The sequence below is a fragment of the Lynx rufus genome, unplaced genomic scaffold (assembly GCF_022079265.1).
Source record: "Lynx rufus isolate CCGP_SWC_20201006 ecotype Redwood Valley unplaced genomic scaffold, mLynRuf1.p SCAF_9, whole genome shotgun sequence".
Lineage (NCBI taxonomy): Eukaryota > Metazoa > Chordata > Mammalia > Carnivora > Felidae > Lynx > Lynx rufus.
The window spans coordinates 87,956,913-87,978,652 of NW_025814897.1; the positions used below are offsets into that span (position 1 = coordinate 87,956,913).

The 21,740-nt window shown below is 45.8% G+C and overlaps 1 protein-coding gene across 2 annotated transcripts; it reads right to left on the minus strand.

Moving 5' to 3' along the window:
* Positions 1–279: 279 nt before the first annotated feature.
* On the minus strand, positions 280–20,805 carry CD59 (CD59 molecule (CD59 blood group)). 2 transcript variants are annotated; one of them, XM_047071925.1, is made up of 4 exons: positions 20,723–20,805; positions 10,030–10,111; positions 8,394–8,498; positions 280–1,798 (listed from the first exon to the last, which is right to left on the minus strand). In XM_047071925.1, the coding sequence occupies exons 2-4, from the start codon at positions 10,100–10,102 to the stop codon at positions 1,596–1,598; spliced, it is 381 nt and encodes a 126-aa protein (XP_046927881.1). In that variant the 5' UTR covers positions 10,103–10,111; positions 20,723–20,805; the 3' UTR covers positions 280–1,595. The 2 variants fall into 2 exon arrangements, with proteins under 2 accessions (XP_046927881.1, XP_046927882.1); XM_047071926.1 differs by lacking the exon at positions 20,723–20,805 and adding an exon at positions 17,695–17,784.
* Positions 20,806–21,740: the final 935 nt, after the last annotated feature.

Genomic DNA, 21,740 nt, shown 5'->3' on the forward strand with positions numbered 1-21,740 from the left:
GTACTTCTTTGGGTGGGAAAGATCCTAGTGAGGAAAGAGGTACACGTAGTATTTTGTCTTGGACAAGGGAATTAAAGACGCTGTAGGAAAAACACGGAGCCAGTAAGTAACCCAGACCACCAAGACAATGCTAGGTTTTGTTGAGGAAGGTCCTAGTCGTCTCTGTTTAAGTAAGGGCATCAACACGAGACAGCTGACACTGGTCACGCTCTTCTCTTTCAGTTGCTACCACTGGGTGTCCCGCATGTTGTTTTCCTTCCGGGCCAATAACCACGCTCGTGCATTTGATTAAATTTTATTTTTGGAAGGGCATTCCTCCCGGTTTGTTGAGATTACATAATCAAGGGGTCTTAAAAAAATGTTAATCATGAAAGCCTAGCATCATCTGCAAAAATCAGGCTATGCTGCTAAGTACAATCAAGATTATAAGAACACAAATGTCCTTAAGTCTACCGGACCTTAAGAATTATTCACCATCACCCACTAGAAAAAGGCAAAATGTTGCCCTCCTGAAAAGGTGGATCACTTTTCAGGAAACCAGAAGAGTTTCCCAAAGCCTTAACAATTGTGATTATGTTAATAACCCTTACACATGCATTTTACGCAATCTGTGCTAAGTCAGCTAGGAGTCAACAGGCCGGAAGTTGGCAGGCAAATCACACCCTTGCTGTTGCTGCTGTTCGTGAGGACACTTGGAGGTCCCCACCTGCAACTCAGAGGCTCTTCCCATTGTGTTCATACAGTATAAGTATACGTATGAAGAGACTTGCTACCAGTACTATGCAAAACAAGCACACAATACCGCAAGTCATTTTTAACACAGGATGTCCAAATGTTCAGACTTTTAACTATGTGTGACACAGCCAAGATATCCCACCATTCCAATAAAAAAGTGGGAGGGGTAGTTTTAACATATCATTAATATGTCCTATTAAGTTTTTCTAGGGAAGACAGAGTAGCCCATATACACTCTAGGGACAGAGGAAAACTCAGATCTCGGAAGACCTGGGGTTTCCGTGCCCCGCCATGTGGAGGGCTTACCTTCTTCCTTGCCAGACACCTGCTAGTTGCGAAGACCAAGGTCATTCCAATTGCTCTGCATTAGGAATTTCACTGCCCCTGACAGCCCACACGTGGAAGGTTCTTTGTGCCTGCGTGACAGCACAGGGCCCGTAAAGGGAGAGGATGAAAGCATTCCCCGAGAGACTGCTGAAAAGAACCCCCTGCCCCGGTCTGCCCCCAAAAGCACTCATGATACTCTTTAACTACATTCAAGGAACGAGACAGGAAAGAAGGGAGACATGCAGAGTCTAATGTACTCCAGCGGCCACTGCAAAGCTGGTCTTGCAACAAGCACGTGACCTAGCTCAAATCACCCGCGCCTCCCTCTTCAGTTTCTTCCCTCCGACGGGTCTTTGCTGCCAACACGACCGGTCTTCAAAGGCGCTGAGTCTCTCTTTTTACCAAGTGGCTCAAGCTAGTTTTAATCCTTCCCAATAGGATCCAGGTGAAAATAGCCTTGGGAATGCAGCAGCAGAGGAAACAAGGAATATACAGAAACAGAAAGTTTAGGAGAAGGGCCTCCCAGTGTTGAGTTAGAGACAAAGGTTCCAGGCTGCTGCCAGCAGCGGGGTCACCAGCAGAGCCATCTTCCCGGAGACAGTGGTGCCAAAGCTCCTGTTACACAGGTCCTGCTGGCAGCAGCGGTACTGGAGCTTCTGAAGCCCCAAGGAAGCTGAGATGCGCTCGAAACTGCAGTCCGCCAACTTCCAGCACTGGTAGTAATAGGATTTGGGCTCTGTGGGGGAGACACACACACACAAGGGTGAGCAAGTGGGCAATGTTCTGTGCCTGCCTTCGAACTCCTGATCCTACTTCTTAGAACCTAGCTCCGAAGGGAAGTAGAGACATCCGGGCAAGAATACGTATCCTAGTCGGGCTATAAAGGGGAACGACTGAGCGACTGATGATGCGGCTCGAAAAGGAACTTTTCCCTAAAACCAAAGTCTCGTGAGAACCCGCACAGCTGTGTGTGGTGGGAGCCCACAGGGGATCGTGCTGAGGTTTGCTAAGATTTTTTTTTTTAATTTTTTTTCAATGTTTTTTGGGGACAGAGAGAGACAGAGCATGAACAGGGGAGGGGCAGAGAGAGAGGGAGACACAGAATCAGAAACAGGCTCCAGGCTCTGAGCCATCAGCCCAGAGTCCGACGCGGGGCTCGAACTCACGGACCGCGAGATGGTGACCTGGCTGAAGTCGGATGCTTAACCGACTGTGCCACCCAGGCGCCCCAAGGGGTTTGCTAAGATTTTTAAACACATACTCCCATTGATCCAACAACCTTACTTCTAGAATTTGCTCTATGAAGTTCCTTGTGAAAAAGATTAGGAGAGATCCTGAAGAATGGTTACTGCAGGGGGCGCCTGCGTGGCTCAGTGGGTTAAGCATCCGACGACTCCAGCTCAGGTCATGATCTCACGGTTTGTGGGTTCGAGCCCCGCGTCGGGCTCTGTGCTGACAGCTCAGAGCCTGGAGCCTGTTTCAGATTCTGTGTCTCCCTCTCTCTCTGCCCCTTCCCTGCTCGTACTTTGTCTCTCTCAAAAATAAATAAACATTTAAAAAAATCCCTAAGAAGTGGAAACCCACATGTCCATTAATTGGTGAATAGATAAACAAAATGTGGTCTATCCATACACTGGAATATTATTCAGCCATAAAAATGAATGGAAGTATTGATAACGTGTGATAACACGGGTGAACCTTAAACACATTATGTTTGGTGAAAGAAGCCAGTCACAAAGGCCACAAATACTGTAGAATTCCGTTTATATGAAATGTCCAGAACAGGCAAATCCATGGGGACAGCAGGTAGATTAGTAACTTCTGGGTTATGTGGCAGGGAGGAATGGGAAGTGACTACTTAATGGGTAAGGATTTTCTTTTCGGGATAAAAATATTCTGGAGTTAGTGATGACAGACGTGCAACCTTGTGAATACACTAAAAGTCACTGCATTGTATTATTTTAAATTGTATGTGAATTATATCTCAATGGAATGGATGCAGGACAGTATGTAGAATGAGAGCCATCTGTGTAAATAAAGTGTATGTGTGGAGGTAAATGCATTAATTTTTTTCTGGAAAAATCCCCAAGGAATTTAACAGTGTTACCTTCCCAGAAGACTATCCTTCATTTATATATCGCTTATGGACCGAGATTTTTTTTTTTTTAAGTCATTGGATAACTTTTTAAAATATTTTAAACTTCATTTAAAAATCATTAGACTATTCAGTAATATAGGAAGAGTTTCCAAGAAAACATGCCACTATGGTCCCAATCTTTGCACACATAGAAAAATAAAAGCCAAAAGCATATATGCCAACTATCCCATGGTTTTTTTTAATATTCAGAAAAATGAAGGGAAAAACAATGTGTTAGTTGAGAGGAATTATGGTAGATTTTCCTCTCTGAAATAACTGTCTATGTGCCAAGACTGTGTGCTACAAACTGGGGATATACAGACATAGGAGGTATGGGCCTTGCCCTGGAATCCCTTTCTTATCTTCTGTGCTGGGAAAAAAGAAAAAAAAAAATGCAGATACCTATTTCCTTATTAAAGGCTTGTAACAATTTCATTCATGGCTGGGAACAAAACTACATTTTTAAAAAAGTTTTATTTATTTTGAGAGAGAAAGAGAGAACAGGGGCACAGAAGCAGGGGAGGGTCAGGGAGAGAGGGAGAGAGAGAATCCCATGCAGGCTCCGAACCATCAGCACAGAGCCCAACTTGGGGCTTGATCTCACGACCTTGAGATCATGACCTGAGCCGAAATCAAGAGTCGGACGTTTAACTGACTCAGCCACCCAGACGCCCTCAAAACTACATTCATAATTGCAAATGTAACTGTCCCACCTCCCCCTCAGAGGGAATGTGTGTTTGGACTGAATTTTAATGAAGTTTGGTCAAGTGGCAGAGGCCAAAGTGTTCTAGTGATTACTTTCTTGGTCATCGGTATTTAAGAAGATGCCTCCAATAGAGGATGCTGTAGAATAGGGCAAGTTACTGCTTTCCATAATACTAACCAGGCAGTGGAACTGGAAAAACATTAAAGCTACCAGAATTTTAATTAGGGGAACCTAACAGCCTGGAGAGAGCAGATAGCAATTTATTAATAATTGCTAGCAATTAATCATTTACTATGTGTCCTGCAGTGAGCCAAGCATCTGCTTCAATGATCTTTTTAATTTTTTTTTTAATGTTTATTTTTGAAGGAAAGAGAGACAGAGCATGAGCGGGGGAGGGGCAGGGAGAGAGAGGGAGACAGAATCTGAAGCAGGCTCCAGGCTCGGAGCCTTTCAGCAGGGAGCCTGACACCAGGCTCAAACTCATGAACTGTGAGATCACGACCAGAGCTGAGGTCGGATGCTTAACCAACTGAACCACCCAGGCGCCCCTCTACTTCAAGGATCTTATTTGCATAACAACCTCTGATGTGGTGAGCTCACCAAAGCCTCTGTCAGAACCACCCAAATAAAGCGGATTATATCAGAGTCACTGGAATGTTAGAGGTTCTCTCTCTGCTTGACGCATCATCCCGGCTCTCTTTGAAGATTTAGTTTGCATCTAACGTCACCAAGCAACAGTCCCTAATTGTCCTCGGCACCTCTAAGTGTGCCCCTTGTTCAGAAGGTCATAAGGGCAATGATGGCTTGGCGCAGTCACGAGGCTTCTGCCAGAGTCTAAGCACGTGGTTTGTAATGCTGGGATGTGGCCAGGATGCCAGGAAGTATCAGCTGAATTCACACTCAACGCCTACTTCTCTTCTAGACTCACTCTGTACAGCACCATCATGTGCGTTTTCTCTTCAAACTGCCCCCCTGACCCCAGAAGAGAAGTATGCCCACTTTCTAGTTGGGGAAAATGTGGCTAGAGTAGTTGAATGATCTCTCCAATGAGTACCTGACCTTTGACTCATGTTTTTGACAGTGTGCCCTGCCTCTCCCAGGAGACGTCAATCCGAGCTGCAGGGGGATTTAGGTGCTCTGTTAGTATCTGTCTTACTGCAAGGTCAAAACAGCTCTAGTTCAAGAACTGCTATTACATGTCTGGCCGAATTTGGGGACTTCTGTACATAAGAAAAATATTTAAGATTCATGTTATCCCTTTTTAAAAAATAGATTTTATTCTTTAGAGGACCTTTAGATTCACAGCAAAATTGAGCAGATGTAGAGTTCTCAGCCCCCTGACACCTCTGTGCCCACCCTAAAGAACCTCCCCTTTATCAGCATCTCCCCCACCGCCCCTCCCCCCCCAGTGGTACACTTGTTACAACTGAGGAACCCACATGGATTTATCATTACCATCCCAAATCCATCATTTACGTTCGGTTCGCTCTGGGTGTTGCATGCAGTTTGACATACACGTGGCACATGTCCACCAATATAGTATCACACAGAGTAGTTTTGTTGCCCTAAAATCCTGTGCTCCACCTTTTCATCCCTCCCTCCTTCCTGCTAACCCCTGGCAACCAATGACCTCTTTATGGTCTCCTTTTGCCTTTTCCAAAATGTCCTACCATGGAATGATACATTACGTAGCCTTTTCGTATTGGCTTGTTTCCCTCAGTAATAGGCATTTAATTTTCCTTCATGTCTTTTCATGGCTTGATAGCTCATTTCTTTTTAGTCCATTGTCTGGATGTACTACAATGCACAGTTCATTTACCCCTTCACTTACTGAAGGGCATCTGGTTGTTTCCAAATCTTGGCAACCATGAATAAAGCTGCTAGAAACATCTGTGTGCAGGTTTTTGTGTGGACAGAAGTTTTCAACCCCTTTGGGTATATATTCAGTGAGTGCTGAATCACACAGTGAGAGCATATTTAGCTTATTTAAGAAACTGCCAAGCCGCAATTTTGCATTCCCACGAGCAGCGAATGACAGTTCCTTTTGCTCTGAACCCTTGTCAGCATTTGGTGTTGTCAGCATTTTGGATTTTGGCCACTATTAATAGGTGGGTCTTGTTATTTATATGAACCACTTTTTCTTCCCCAAAGTTTATTTTTATTTATTTTGAGAGAGAGACAGAGAGAGAGAGCAAGAGGGGGAGGGGCAGAGAGAGGAGGAGACAGAATCCAAGCAGGCTCCATGCTGTCAGAGCAGAGCCGGATGTGGGGCTCAAACTCACAAACAGTGAGATCATGACCTAAGCTGAAGTCAAGAGTCGGATGTTTAACTCACTGAACCACCCAGGCGCCCCTACACAAACCACTTTTAAAAGTGGAACAATTCATTATAAGATAGATAAGTTTTGGATGTCTCACGCATAGCATGGTGAGAATAGTTACTAATATTGTATTGTATGCTTGAAATTTGCTAAGAGGATAGATCTTAGTGTTCTCATCACACACAAAAAAGGCAACTGTGTGAGGTGCTGGATGTGTTACTTAGATCACTGTGGTAATCATTTCACAATGCATACAAATATCAAATCATTACACTGTGTACCTCAAGCATACACAATTTTTCTCTATCAATTATTATTCAGTAAAGCTGGAAAATTTTTCAATAAAAGTTTAACAATCAGAAACAATGGGATTTGAGAGCTGGAAAAAAGATTTGGCTCTACTTCCCTCCTTCCCTCTCCTCTTCACCTCTACCATCCAATACACATATTACATTTCATAAATGAAAAAACACAGGCAGAAGGAACTTACTGGATGGAGGCAGGACAGAGATGGGAGATGGGAGCTCCTAACTGCTAATCTAATTCTTACTCTCCACATAATATTGCCTTTATTCTGTTAGTATCCAAAATCTATAAAGAACTTCTCAAACTCAACACCCAAAAAACAAATAATCCACTGAAGAAATGGGCAAAAGACATGAATAGACACTTCTCAAAGGAAGACATCCAGATGGCCAACCGACACATGAAAAAATGCTCAACATCACTCATCATCAGGGAAATACAAACCAAAACCATAAGGAGATACCACCTTACACCTGTCAGAATGGCTTACATTAACAACTCAGGCAACAACAGATGTTGGCGAGGATGTGGAGAAAGAGGAACCCTTTTGCATTGTTGGTGGCAATGCAAGCTGGCGCAGCCACTCTGGAAAACAGTATGGAGGTTCCTCAAAAAACTAAAAATAGAACTACCCTACGACCCAGCAATTGCACTACTAGGCATTTATCCACGGGATACAGGTGTGCTGTTTTGAAGGGACACATGCACCCCCAAGTTTATAGCAGCACTATCAACAATAGCCAAAGTATGGAAAGAGCCCAAATGTCCATCAATGGATGAATGGATAAAGAAAATGTGGTGTGTGTGTGTGTGTATATATAATGGAGTATTACTCGGCAATCAAAAAGAATGAAATCTTGCCATTTGCAACCATGTGGATGGAACTGGAGGTTATTATGCTAAGTGAAATTAGAGAAAGACAAAAATCATGACTTCACTCATATGAAGACTTTAAGAGACAAAACACATTAACATAAGGAAAGGGAAACAAAAATAATATAAAAACAGAGAGGGGGACAAAACAGAAGAGACTCATAAATATGGAGAACAAACTGAGGGTTACTGGAGGGGTTGTGGGAGGGAGGATGGGCTAAATGGGTAAGGGGAATTAAGGAATCTACTCCTGAAATCATTGTTTCACTGTATGGTAACTAATTTGGATACAAATTTAAAAAAATAAAAAATAAAATTAAATATAAAAAAATATTGCCTCTATTCTCTTATTTGGAAATGACACTTTTTGTGGAGGGAGGTGGGAGAGATGTGGTTGAAGAGACACAGATGATCAAGGTTAATTTGATGCATGTGCTCATACATAACTGTGTTCAAATATTTGTGGAGTGAGTGGCCATGTTCTCTCCAGGGGCCTTATTGTGCTTTCTACATTAACAATGAATTATTATGGGCCTCTCTATCGAGGTAGAGGACCTGTCCTACACAATCAAGGACCTTGCATTGTAGGGCTTGGAATTTTAGCCACATTCCAGGAATTATATCAAAATTATCAGATACTCCAGTTAGGATAATTCTGATTTGTTCTTACTTATTGAAGGATTTCTCCTTTCTAGGCAAATTAATCATCTTCTCCTTTCTATTGGGTTTTTCTGAACCGGTGGGTCTCCCGAGCCTTTTAGGAGTTCACCTGATATGTTCAGTATTCTTTGTGGCTGACTCTGGAAAGGCTTTGTGGTAGAGTATAGAAGAAGAGAATAACCTTGAAGGGTGTTTTTATTTTTCTCTCTTAGATGACAGTTACTGCTTGTTGAATACAAGCCTGATGAGAATGAATGTGGCGCTCATTTTTTCCCAGGCCCTCCTCATCCCCTTACAGTTAGGAGGCAGGGAAGGAGCAGGCTCTTACCGGCTTCAATGTAGAGACACGAGTCAAAATTCGATGAACAAACGGAGGTCTTAGTGCAGTTACCACTCACTGGTGACACACAGCTGTAGCATGTCAGGCTATGACCTAGAATCAGAAAGAAACCCGTCAGGACTTGTTAGAGCAGCACTAACTTGCCGTCCTGGCGGAAGGAGGCCCACCATCTGTGCTCTATGGGACGGGGGCTCGAAGCTCACAGCACGCTTCCATTCCCACACAGATCCGTAGCAGATCTATTTTTCCAACCTCAAACTGCAGTCCCAGCAGCAATTTTTGGACCCTGATACAAGTACAAAAAGAATTTCCATGTGTCAAAATCCCTAGAACTGTGCAAATGAGAAGCTTCCTCTTACCCTCAACTAGAAGTGATTTTTTAAAAAGTGATTAATTTGCAGCGATGTATTAAAAGGTAACTATCAAGAGAATAAACTAACAGAATTCTATAAATGCCTTCCAGGCAACGAATACTCTCTGATCACATTCTCATAGATCGATAATCAGTTATGTGGCAGTATCTGTCTGTGTGAAAGGACATTTTTGAAAATGAAATATGTAAAATCTCATAGAAGAATGTCATGGTGAAACCCAGACCAAGTGTGGGTTTTAGAACCCAAGAGCTAACTTGCAGTTCTAAGGCCAAAGCATATATCCATCCCCAGGGGGGAGGGAATTTTCCAGAAGGCCAGAAGAAAGTGGCTCCTCACTATCTGAGCATATAGGAGCCAAGCTCTCTAGAGCATCTTAAATGGCCATGTTCGCCTTCCCTGGTGTGAAATCCCACCTAGCAGACGACTCTCCATCTGTGAAGGTTCCAGATTAACCTTTGAAAGGACAGTCCAAATAACTCCCTCCTACCACTTTGTTTAGAGATGACGAGACAGATGCCTGGAGCAAGGCGCCCCCCCATCGGGTGAAGGTGGTGGTGGGGGGTGGTTAGCCCACTCTGCCTCTTCCTTCCTGAGGGCGTTGGTTGCCCCTGTGTGGGAGGGGAGCCACAATCGGAAGGGACAGAGACGCAATGTTTTTGCAGTCCCCTCCTGTTCCGGATGCGTGTACACACATATGAGAGGGGAGAATGTAAGAGGGAGGGTGAATTCTGGCTCGGATCCTGGAGACGGCCGTTTGAAAGTTGTTCCTAGGACTGAATCTTCTCCTGGCTAGAGCCAGAGTTCATTTGGTTTCTTCTTCTTCTCTTTTTTTTAATGTTTATTTATTTATTTTTGAGAGAGGAAGAGAGAAAGCAGTGAGCAGGGGAGGGGCAGAGAGAGGGGGGAGACAGAGAATCCTAAGTAGACTCCCCGCTCCCAGGGCGGAGCCTGACACAGGGCTCAAACCCGTGAACCATGAGGTCCTGACCTAAGCGGCAATCAGAGTCAGATGCCCAACCGCGTCACCCACGCGCCCCTTCATGTGGCTTCTTGACAAACCTTTAAACAGTGGAACCAAAGTTCACCTTTGGAAATTCTGTTGGGCAGAAATATTCATAGCTACCATGTTCATTCAGTGTGCAAATATCCACGTACCCACATGCTAAGCATTGGGTCAGTCTTGCTGAGGTCGAAGAAAAAGTGAGCGCATGACCTCATGGTTCAGATCCATGTCCCCAGGGACCGCTCACCTGAATGGCAGAGGACAGCCAGGATGAGCAGGAGCACCAGCAGGATGAATCCTTGGCTTCCCATCGTGATCATCCACAGACTCTGCAAGGAAGGGACACAAAGGGTGGTCACAAACCAACAAATGGGTGCTGGTTATCTCAGAGACCAACAGCTGGAGGGCCTGGAACCTTCAGGTAGCATGGGGAAGGAGTTAGCAGATTGAGAAATGGTCTAGAAATGGTCTGGGGTGCCGTGAACCAAGGTGCTCTCCTGGTCCCTCCTCTTGCCCCCAAACCTCAGGTTACTAAAGAAACGCTGCCGGTCCTGGGAGAAGGGGGGCTGTGGGAGTCAAAGTGCACCTGGCCGAGAGTCAGCAGTGCCCGGGCCCCAACCCCAGCTCTCACCTACAGTGGCCGTGAATAAACGTCCACTCCAAGCCACAGTCGTCACGATCATGCAGTGGGGATAGCACTCTCTTCCCCATAAGTGTTGTTTAGTCAAACGGGAATACGAGAAAAATACTTAATTCAGCAACTACAATTCCCACTCTGCTGGCCCCACCCGAAGCTGCTGGCTGGGCCGGGGCCTAGCAAGGGTCACCTTTCCAGGCCATGCCACTAAGTGTGTCAGGCCAGACAGGTGACACTGGTGCCCTCCAGATGCCGGTGCCTCCTGCGGCAGAACAGGAGGCAAAGGTTTAGCATGCACAGAAGCTCCCCACCTTAGCAAGTGTGATGGAGACACCGCCTTGTTCACCTCCTCCCCTCTGGGGAGGTAAAGAGGGGTCTGAGTGACTTTGACGACCAGTCCCACTACAGTAATGCCTACGTGGGTACAGTGAGCATCAGGGGAGGAGACGGAAGGGTTGAGATAGCTCAAACCCTTTTTACCCGATAAGGAAGGCAAAGCACAGAGAGATTTCTAACTGAGTAAGTATAAGTCAGCTCTAAGAAGTCTCCCAATCCCACCCCTACCTTCCCGACCCCCTCCTGAAACAAGGAGGCAAGAGTGCCTCTAAACCAAGATGCCCCACAATCTAGGCCCCTCAGCTCCACAGGTCAGGACTTCTGCCTGACAGGCCCAGGGTCTCTTGGTAGGTGAGCCCCCATCCCTCTTTAAGTTAGGAACATCATCTCCACATCTCTGAAGGTCATCCTCTGCTCAGGAATGGGCTGAAGATGGTCAGGGGAGGGTTGAGAACCAGAAAGAACAGATTCTGGCATTGCTCAAAGAAAACACTGAGTAAGTCGTGCCTGGATGAAAGAGACACGTTGCTTTCCTGATGTGTGGGGAACTAGGAAGAAAACCAAACAGGGCCTGGCCTTTCTTTACAAGTTGAATAACCTCTACTTCCTTCTGGCCTCTTCAAAATCTGCAACAACCTACTAATGGCCACCACCCCCCATGCTGAGCCTCCTGGGGGTTAGCTACCCACAGCAACCCCATACAGTGAGGATTGGACGTGCCCAAGGGCAGAGGTTAGAGCTCAGATGTCGGAGTGGCAGAGATCTGGATGTAAGGGCAGGTTATGTGGCTGCAACCAGGCCTCATTCACTTCATCTACAACAAGCGGCGGGTACAGAGGTGCGATCCAACACGGTGAGGATTTATGGAAGTAAAACAAGTTAAATGAGTATGTGCTTGACACAGCCAGGCACACACAAGTGGTGGATGTGTGGATGCACACCGACTTCTTGCCCTAACTCAGACAGGCATGTCTACTACACCTCCTGTTCTGAGTACCTGAGTACTCGGATCTTTCTTCCTGGCCCCTCCCCCTGAGAGGTGGGGGCCCTGAGGCCTCCGTACTCTAAGCGAAGAGGAAGAGGCGTCAGCCCCTCCTGCTGGCATCCTGACTGCCCTGCAATGCCCTCTGCCTGGAGCCGGAGGAGTGAGAACCCCATCTACTCTCTCCTTGCTAGTGAGTGACCTGGGCCTGGGCACACTGCCAGCTCCCCGCCTGGCTTCTCACGTTCACCAGTTTCTGGGCAGAAAGGATAACTGACACGTTCAAGTTAGACAGGGCTCAGGTCTGTGAAGAACAAGGAGAGGAAGGTATTAATCTGAGGTCCCCCACAGCAGGGCAGGGGCTACAAAATAAGAACGGCCACCACGTCAGGTGTCCCCCCTGGAGGAGGAGGAGGGAGGGAGCTCCAGGCCAGGGTCAGGAACTGAGAAGGTGTCAGGCTGGCAGGAACTTCCAGGCTTCCCCTGGAATGGTGACAGCGTCATGACAAACGGGGCCATACACAGAGGTGTCCCCTGATGAAGTGCATCGGAAAGAACCTGCCTACTAAGAAACGCTCATCTCTTAACAAAAGCAGGGAAGAAACAATGAGCTGCTTAAGGGATAGGCTTTCCGGTCTGGTCTGGAGAGTCTGAACAAGGCCTTGAACAGTTCTGGCTCTGCCACCTACGTGCTGTGAACTCAACCTCTGAACTCCACTCTCCATTCATTAGCATGGGGATAAATACACATACTGCATGGTACAACAACCGGCACTCAAGAAGGCACTCCGAAAGCAGTCGCCACTATAGTATTACTGAAGAGTTGTGAGGTTACCAGGAGGAAGAAACTGGGGAGGGAGGGGGTGATGGGAGGGAGGGGTGTGGAGGGTAGACAGAAGGTAGCATTAGGTGAGGAAGCCAGACAAATGCCCTGGAATGGATGAGCTGGGGGCATCGAGGGCACCAGATGTTAAGGCAGCCCCCAGATTTTGGGGCTGGATGGAGAGTGTCAAGTCTTGGTTTCAACACATCACTTTGCTGGCTGGTAGTCACTGTGGCCACTTCCGTGACATGGTTGTGGGAGGGGAGGGCAAAGATGGCAGAGGAAGAAGTGGCCAGTGTGCTGATACCAAGGTTAAGCTGTTCAAATCGAAATGAGACCAAGTCTTCATTAACCACTACTAAAATATCAATTTCCAAGGGCAAAATGTTGTCATGGCAGGAGAGGGAAGAAAGAAAATACCTGATTGCTTTAAAGCTATTTTATAAATGCCCCCAACATGTTGACAATAGTTAATGCTAAGACGGATTATTTATGATTTCTTATTTCTCTTCCTGACCCTTTACTTTTTGCCATACTTTCCCCAGCTAGTCTATAATGGACCAGGTATTACTTTTATAATCAGAGATATTGGGAAAATCCACCCATAACAAATGTTTCCCTTTTGGTGGTCACATAATATCACCCATCTTTTGGCAAATCTTTCTTCAGAATTAAAACAAAAACAAACTGAACCTCATAATTTCAAACTCTTACCCCCTAGTCTAAAACACCCTCTGCTTTAAACTTTATTTATTTATTTATTTATTTTTTAACGTTTATGTATTTTTGAGACAGAGAGAGACAGAGCATGAACGGGGGAGGGACAGAAAGAGAGGGAGACACAGAATCGGAAGCAGGCTCCAGGCTCTGAGCCATTAGCCCAGAGCACGACGCGGGGCTCGAACTCACGGACCGCGAGATCGTGACCTGAGCTGAAGTCAGACGCTTAACCTACTGAGCCACCCAGGCGCCCCTGCTTTAAACTTTAAAATGATGCCCATAAGTTAAGTGTACATCAGATGCTCTGCCATGACTTTCCCACTCCACCCAAGCCAAACACTTCCATGCAAAATGCACCCAGAGGGCCCCAACACTCTTCTTTGCTAAGCACATTAACTCATTTAAACAGTGGATTTAAGGGGCACCTGGGTGGCTCAGTCGGTTAAGCATCCAACTTCGGCTCAGGTCATAATCTCATGGTTCCAGGGTTTGAGCCCCGCCCTGCGTCAGGCTCTGTGCTGACAACTCAGAGCCTGGAGCCTGCTTCAGATTCTGTGTCTCCCTCTCTCCCTGCCTCTCCCCTACTCACGCTCTGTGTGTGTGTGTGTGTGTGTGTGTGTGTGTGTCTTTCTCTCTCTCAAAAATAAAAAAACAAATTTAAAAATTTTTAAAAAAATTTAAACCGTGGATTTAATTATTGGTAACAGACTAAAGTCATTCTGAATAAAGTCCAAAGACTAAAGATGGGTAAGCCTCCTGGAAAATACCATTTTGGAGTTGTAATACACACTTGAAGCCAGTCTTAGGAAGTATGGACAGGTTTTTCTGAGTGACTCTGAAGCTGATTCCTTCAGGGGTGCTCCAAATAGGCTTTTCATCTGCAGGAATAAGTAAACACTAGAAGATAGATAAGCACTGTCTAAAACAGTAAACATTTGGCAACATACATGGCTATGAGTAAATTAGGATACAGTTCTATGGTGGGGAACTGCACAGCCATGAAGAGGGACAAACAGGGAAGGCTGTTCACAATGTATTAAGGAAAAAGCCAGTTTAAAAATAGCTATAATCTTATTACTTTTTGTTGAAAGTGACGCTTGGAATACTATATCAACTTTCCTGAACAGTTTTGGAACATGTGGTTGATAGAACAGTAGAATTATGAGCAGCTTGTTCATGCTTAAATGTATTTTCTTAACAATAAACATTTTTATAGAAAGAGTTCTGAACGTGATAGCAGGATATGTTAATGTACTTACAAATCATTTTACTTGCAGCTTAAGTTTTTTTTCTACTACTCAACCTGATTAGGTATAAAAATATATACCACTTTTCAAAATTGGCTTGAGGTAAAAAAATGTTTTGTGTACATATCCTCTCCTATGTCTATCTGGTGACAATTATTTTAGTCACACTCTGTATTGGTAAAATACGAGGCTTGGGTGATTCTCTTGCAGTCCTGCAAGAGAGAGCTATATTCTAATCCCACTTTGCTGCCGATTCATAGAACCTTAAAGCGGTCAAATGAGAACTGACGTGTTCCTCATTTGTGAAGGGGTAATGATTATTCTATATAATGAAAAAAATATAAGATTAATATGTGAGGGTTTTAAAGCTTAATATGGACTAAAAAGTAGCAGTTTAAGGAACAAACAAGCAGACAAATGTACATGCAATCCTGGAGTTACTCTGTCTTGGGCTCAGTCAGACCTGACCTGAAAATAGTATTTTTACTTCCTAGCGGCCAATTTCTGAATTCTTTCCCGTTTATCAGGATAGTAAAATAAACAGGTGTAGAACCCAGGAGAAATAGTTGAAGGAAGAAACCAGGACTCTTCTATTTGAAAAAATATAGTCAGAGATAATTACTGTCTTCAGATATGCTGAGGGTCACTGAGAAAGGGAGGGAGAGGTTATCCTGTGTAATTTCCAAAGGCAGCATCAGGACTTCCTAAGGAACAACTATTTGCCTCCACCCCATCCCTCCTACCTTTCTGCTGTGTGTGAGGCAATGTACAGGGTATCAGCACATCTGGAAAGCAATTCCCTTGGTAAAATGTAAAAAAAACCTCTCATCACTTGACAATGTTCAAGCAGAGAGCAGAGATCAAGGATCACAGACATTGCAGAAAAGGTTCCTGCAGAAGGCAGCAAGGGGTTAAAACCAAAGTTCTCAGAAGTACAAAAGATTCATTTTACAATAAAACCAACCTGATAATTATTTATTCATTTGCAACCACCTGAGATGGAAAAGGAAGCTGAAATGTTGCAAGGTGATTTACAAATACAGACATCCCTGATCAAGTTCCTGAAAATGCTTTAGGTAGAAAATTTATGGATAGTGTGAGCCCACATTCCACCCCCCCATATTCCATTATTTTAAAAGGAAAACAAAGGGATGTTACTGTCCATCCAGAAACTCCAACCAGTCCTTCCAAATAACTATCTAAACAATCCATAGAACTTGAACATGAAGCATTTAACACATCACTATTTAATGACACAGCTTAAGCAAATGAAAGGAATTCACTGGTGAGTGGGCATATTTACTGCCGTTAAGTAGGTTCACTCTCAACACCCCATTCATCCCACAACAATTATTTATGAGCCCCCTGTGAGCAGGTACTGTGCTAGGCGCTGTGTTAGTGACCAGTGAACCAGGCAAGGCCCCGCCTAGAACTTTATAATCTAGTGGAGGTAGACATCACCTAGTGCTAAAGACTAGAAAGAAAACAAAATAAGGAAACAGCACCGGTTCTGAAACGCAAGTGGCATAAGAGTCACCTGTAAGGCCATTAAGCACAGATGCAGAGTCCCATCTCTAGAGGTTCTGGGTCTTGGGTCTGGGGTGTGGGGGACAAGAATTTGCATTTCTAACCAGGAACACACTGAAAACCACTGGGTTAGAGGGTGACCAGGGACAAGGGTGAGGCTAGTTTAGATAGGGCTGGAAGCGTCTTTCCCAACAATGTTGTGAGAGAAGCTGTTAGTTCTAATTAAATAATTAAAGGCTTCTTCTCCTTTTAAGGGCCTGTGTGATTACACTGGGTCCAATGTCACTGAATGCATTAACTGTATTTAATCCTCACACAATGTTGTAAAGTAAATTTAATCTGCCTCCATTTATCAAAAGAGGAAACTGGATCAAGGAGGGGAATGAATTTAGGCAACTGTGGTAGGCAGAATAAATAACACCTCTCTTCCCCAAAGGTGTCCGCGTCCTAATTCCCGGTACCTGTGAATACTGGCAACCTTAGATGGCAAGTGACTTTGTAGATGAGATTAAGGTTACAACCTGTTCTGGATTATCCATAATCATGTGGGTGATTACATTGAAGAGGACAGGAAGGCAGTAGGATCTGTCAGAGATGTGAAAACAGAAGCGGGACGCCTGGGTGGCTCAGTTGGTTAAGTGTCCAACTTCAGCTCAGGTCCTGATATCAGGGTTTGGGAGTTCGAGCCCCACATCGGGCTCTCTTCGGATCTTCTGTCTCTCTTTCTTTCTGCCCTCCCCCCACTCGTTCCTTCTCTCTCTCCCCCCACCTCAAAAATAAATAAACATTAAAAAAAAAAGAAAAGAAAATGAAGCAAGTGGGGGAGCCTCATTGACAGCTGGTAGAGCATGTGACTCTTGATATCAGGGTTGTAAGTCTGAGCCCCACGTTACAGACTACTTAAAAATAAAATCTTAAAGAAAAAAAAAGAGGAAGAAGAAGAGGCAAGAGATTCAAGGAGGATGATGGAGCTCTCTTACTACTCCTGATTTTGTGAACGGATGAAGCGGGGTGGGAGGCCACAGATGAGGCATACAGGTGGCCTCCAGAATAGTCCTCAACTGACACTTGACCAGGAAACGGGACCTCAGTCCTCTAACCAAATGGACTCTATTGTGCCAATAACGTGAATGAGCAAGGAATGGCTTTTCCCACAGAGCCTCCAGAAAGGAACACAGTACTACCAACACATTGACATGAACCTGGTGATGCCCACAGCAAGACTTCTGACATACGGAACCACAGATTTAATTAATCTGTGTTGTGTTAAGCCCCTAAACTTGTGATGATGTGTTTCAGCAGCAATAGAAAACGGATGCATCAACCCCAGAACTGGTAAATAGTTAAAGCAGCATTTAAACTCAGCTCTGAGCTTTTACCCACAGTTAAACTCTCTGGAGAGTAGACTTCTCGTGAATTCAGCTTCTGAAGTAAATTATTAAGCTGAGGCCACCAGAGAAGAGACTTTTATATCGATGCTGGTTCCAAGAGATTCACAGATACCCATCAGTTTAGTTTCTGCTCCTGGGAGCGTGGCACCTCAGAGGCTGATGAACTTTAAGGCCAGAAGTGTCCTCAAAAATGAAATCTAGGGTTCTCATTTTCTAGAAAATTATTGGAACCCCAGGGAATGAAGTTACCTGTCCCGAGGCAACACGTTAGTTGCAGAGCCACACTGGGTGGGTCCTGCTTCCATTCACCAGGGGCTGGTAACTCACAAGTGGCTTAGTGTCAGAGGCTTGGAGCTTTGCCTCCTTATCACCTTGGGACACATACAGTGCCTGCTGCAGCCACGTATACAGAGACACCTAGACAAAAATCAGTTACTCAGTTCACAGAAGTAATTACATCAGAAGGTAGAGACAAACAGAAAGCCACCATCATAATGAACAGCCCCTCCCAGCCACCTGGGAGGTCCCACTGCCAGGGACAACCCCCCCAAAACTCTCTAAACCACATAAATCTGCAGCTTTCCCTACAAGGGCCTTCTCTGCCATTTGTTCCAGGACGGCAAGAGTTAGAGGTCTCCGAAGAGGGCCTCTTATTAGACAGCCAACTCATGGCCCTGCCCTTTGAGGTTATACATGCATAGCCAATGGTTTAGTGAAGATATTTCACAAAGATACAGCGCTTAGATAAAAAGTACATATTCCCCTTGAGGAAAACCTCAAGCACCTCTGGGCTTGGTTTTGTTTTTTGGCATTCTGGCCGAAGTTTAAGAGCTGACCCAGAATTTTTAATTTCCTTCTTTTCAGGAGCTTGTACCTGCAGCTGTCAAGGTGAATTCCATTACACAGCTGCTCTCCTCATTGTAAAACCCACTTTCTTTGGGCTTTGATTTTCCAAATCACTCAGTAATAATGGGCTGTTTTCCTTATATCAAGGTTCAGCAAAAGGTTTCCTGTTTCTGCTTTAAAAATACAGAAGTGACAACTTGTAGGCATTTTTGGTTCTCTGCGAGGCAAGTCTTTATCTTCCTTGGGGTTACAAATCTACCACCAGAGTAAATAACCACATTAAAAAAAATGTTTTTTAATGTTTATTTTTGAGGGAGAAAGAGAATATGAGCAGGGGAGGGGCAGAGAGAATGGGAGAGAGAGAATCCAAAGCGGGCTCCAAGCTATCAGCAGAGAGCCTGCTCGGGGCTCCAACTCAGGAACCGTGAGATCATGACCTGAGCTGATGTCAGATCCTTAGCCGACTGAGCCACCCAGGCGCCCCATAAATAACCACATTTTGAGAAATGTTAACACCCCTAACAATGAACATTCTGAGCTGTATGTATCTTCCTTGGAGAAGTGGGCGTAAAATGCCCTTATGGGGAACAGGAACAATTGCTGTGGGGACACCCAAAATACTAATAGCCACCATTTGTGCCTCACAAACAGGTGCCAAACTGATTTCCATGAATTACCTCAGTCCTTTTAACACCCTATGAAGTAAGGCCTATTATTTTACTGATAATAATGTGAGGTTAAACAGTTCGCTCAAGATTACCCAGCCAGTAAACAGCAGAGCCAAGATTCAAACCCGGGTGTGCTGCCCAGGCCCTTGACCGCTACACCGTGACACATGAACTTGGTGGTTGTGAATTCACCATTTCTATTCATGCACATCAAGCTTCAAACTCTACCTGATTCCAGGTGGATTCCAGAGCCATGGTCACCAAGAGACAGATTAAGCTAGGTAAGGTAGGGCAAAAGTGGTAGAAAAGAGGTGTTTTCCTGAGAACTGAACACAGAGTCATCTCTGGGTTAAGTCTCCTACGTTTGAAGTCTTTACCTCCATTTCACAAATTGTTTATTATCACAAGCTAACCTTGACAGGGGCCCTATGTAGGCTGTGTCTCTAAATCTGTAAAATGTACGGGCTGATTTGTTTAGAATTAAGTAGAAGTATTGCAGTTGAGAGAGGTGGGCAGCCAGGTCTCCACTGGGGCCCCTTAACCTCTTGAAGAAAGTCACCACCAAGTAAGAACATGATTTTTAAAAGCACCAGCTGGTGGGCGCTTGGGTGACTCAGTGGGTAAGCATTTGATTTTGGCTCAGGTCATGATCTCATGTGGACTGAGTCCCAGATCGGCTCCTGGCTAAGCCTGCTAGGGGTTCTCTCTCACCCTTTCTCTCTGCCCCGTCTCTGCTCATGCGCGTGCTCTCTCGCTCTCAAAATAAATAACATTAAAAAAAAAAAAAGGCATCAGCTGGTCACAACAGGAGGTACCATGGCCACAGCCGGTTATAGAGAGTAGGAAAAGCACCGTCAAAAGGAAAGCGTGAGAAAGTCTCTGGGCTAGCGCCTTCACAAGGTGCAAGATGAACGCACTATTTCACAACCCGGGCCTGCCCAGGACAGAAGCAGGAAACCTGATCTCAGAAGTCTCTGCCAAGGTGAGTCACTAACTCCAGCTCCTCTCATTGTGGGTGCGTTCCAGGCTAGCTTCCAGAAGCCATTTCCATTGCCCGGCCGCCGCCCACGTGTGTTAGTTAGCTAGCCGAGAGATGGCATATGTGACGCGGCGCATTTCCAGGATCCAAGGAGAACCTGCTTCTCGTTAAATAACAACACAAACCTCGATTTAACATTGCTTTGCAAGTCCGCTGCCAGACTCCAGGAAGGGGGTAGCCCCCTCAAAACAAAATGTCTACGTTTCGGTCCCGCCCTTTTTCCAATTCCAAATTTGTACAGCTAGAGAAGGCCTGTTACCACCTGGCACGGAGCGGATTTAACCTCCTTTCGAGGCATGATTTCTCTTCCCTAAGGTGCAAGAGCTTCCCTTCAGAGCGAGGCGAGGGCAGGTGGTCGGGGTTCCAGGAAGATATTCCCTAGGCAACTGAGGGCACGGCGCGCAGGATTTGGGGTGTTTCAGAAAGGGCGCCCACTCCTCCCCCCTTCTCTTCTTTTTGTTAACAAAAAGAAGAGAAGGGAGGGAGGAGTTGTGCAGGGCTCTCTTGGGCAGCCCCAGGCAGGCCACCAGGGGTCTCCGGTGCCGGGAAGCCTCGGGCCGCGGGCAGAAGGGCCTGGGGGAGGATGCCGAGAGTCGCCACTCCTCCTGGGGTCTCCGCCCGCCCCGATCCCGCCGCAGGTGAGGGCACGCACCGAATCTAGCTCACTGCGGCCTCAGGTTCCGGGTGCGGCTCGGACCCAGCCCAGCCCAGCCTCCGGCCTTACCTGCCAGCAACCAGGGTGTCTGTTCCAGCGCCGCGCGGCCCGTGTGCTCTGGCCCCGCAGGTCTTTTCAGCCTGGGTCGCTGAAAGCCCGGAAGCTCCGCCCCCTCCCGCTGGCCCTACCCCCGCGGCCGCTAGGTCTGGCACTCGCGCGCCGCAGTCTGGGAGCCCAAGGTCACCCAGGTCCTAGAGCGATCTGTAGACCCTTGGGGCTCACCGCGCGCGCCCAGACCACCTGAGCGACGGCCGCGCAACCAGCCCTGGCCAGGCAACGGGGCAGCCACTGCGCGCAGGGTAACTCAGGCTACCCGCCCAGATTCAGAAAAAAGACCGTGGCCACGAATAGATTAAGATCTTTAAAACAACAGAAACGGAAAGTTTATGTCCTCCTCTGATTTGTTTTAGGAAACAAGTATATGAAAAGTCCATGACTTCAGATTTTCCGTTCGTTAAAAAAAATAAAATGTTTCAAAAAACTTTATTGTGCCCATGCCAAGCCCCCACTTGGCCTGGCTGTCAGGTTCTCCAACCCTGCTGCAGCCTGAGTCTCCTTTTTTTTCGTAAATGCATGAGATACCATTTAAGTAGGGAAATCATATAACTGATTATGACATGGGCTTTCTACCACGATCCTGATGGCTTTTGGATGTCAGGGAATGAGTTTCAGTTGGTGGTGCCCAAATCTCGGTTTTCCTCTCTAGAAATGGGAGTCTCAAACAAAGACTTGCTTTGATATTTAAAATGTGTCTGCTGAAAACAGCAAATACAGGGGCGCCTGAGTGGCTCAGTCAGTTAAGCATCTGACATCAGCTAGGGTTATGTATGATCTCGGGGTTCGTGAGTTTGGGCCCTGGTCCAGCTCTGTGCTGACAGCTCTGAACCTGGAGCCTGCTTCGGATTCTGAGTCTCTCTCTGTGTCTCTCTCTTTCTCTGCCCCTCCCCCACTTGCACTCTCTTTCAAAATAAATAAATAACTTAAAAAAAAAAACAGCAAATACATGTATTTCCTTGTTTACTAAACT

Bases quoted from the DNA above. Each gene is read 5' to 3' on its own strand.
- CD59 (XM_047071925.1), bottom strand. From the start codon at position 10,102: ATGATCACGATGGGAAGCCAAGGATTCATCCTGCTGGTGCTCCTGCTC. The intron at 8,499-10,029 runs GTGAGCGGTCCC...TTCTGATTCTAG, and splicing joins GGCTGTCCTCTGCCATTCAG to GTCATAGCCTGACATGCTAC. The intron at 1,799-8,393 runs GTAAGAGCCTGC...TCTCCCCCACAG, and splicing joins GTGTCTCTACATTGAAGCCG to AGCCCAAATCCTATTACTAC.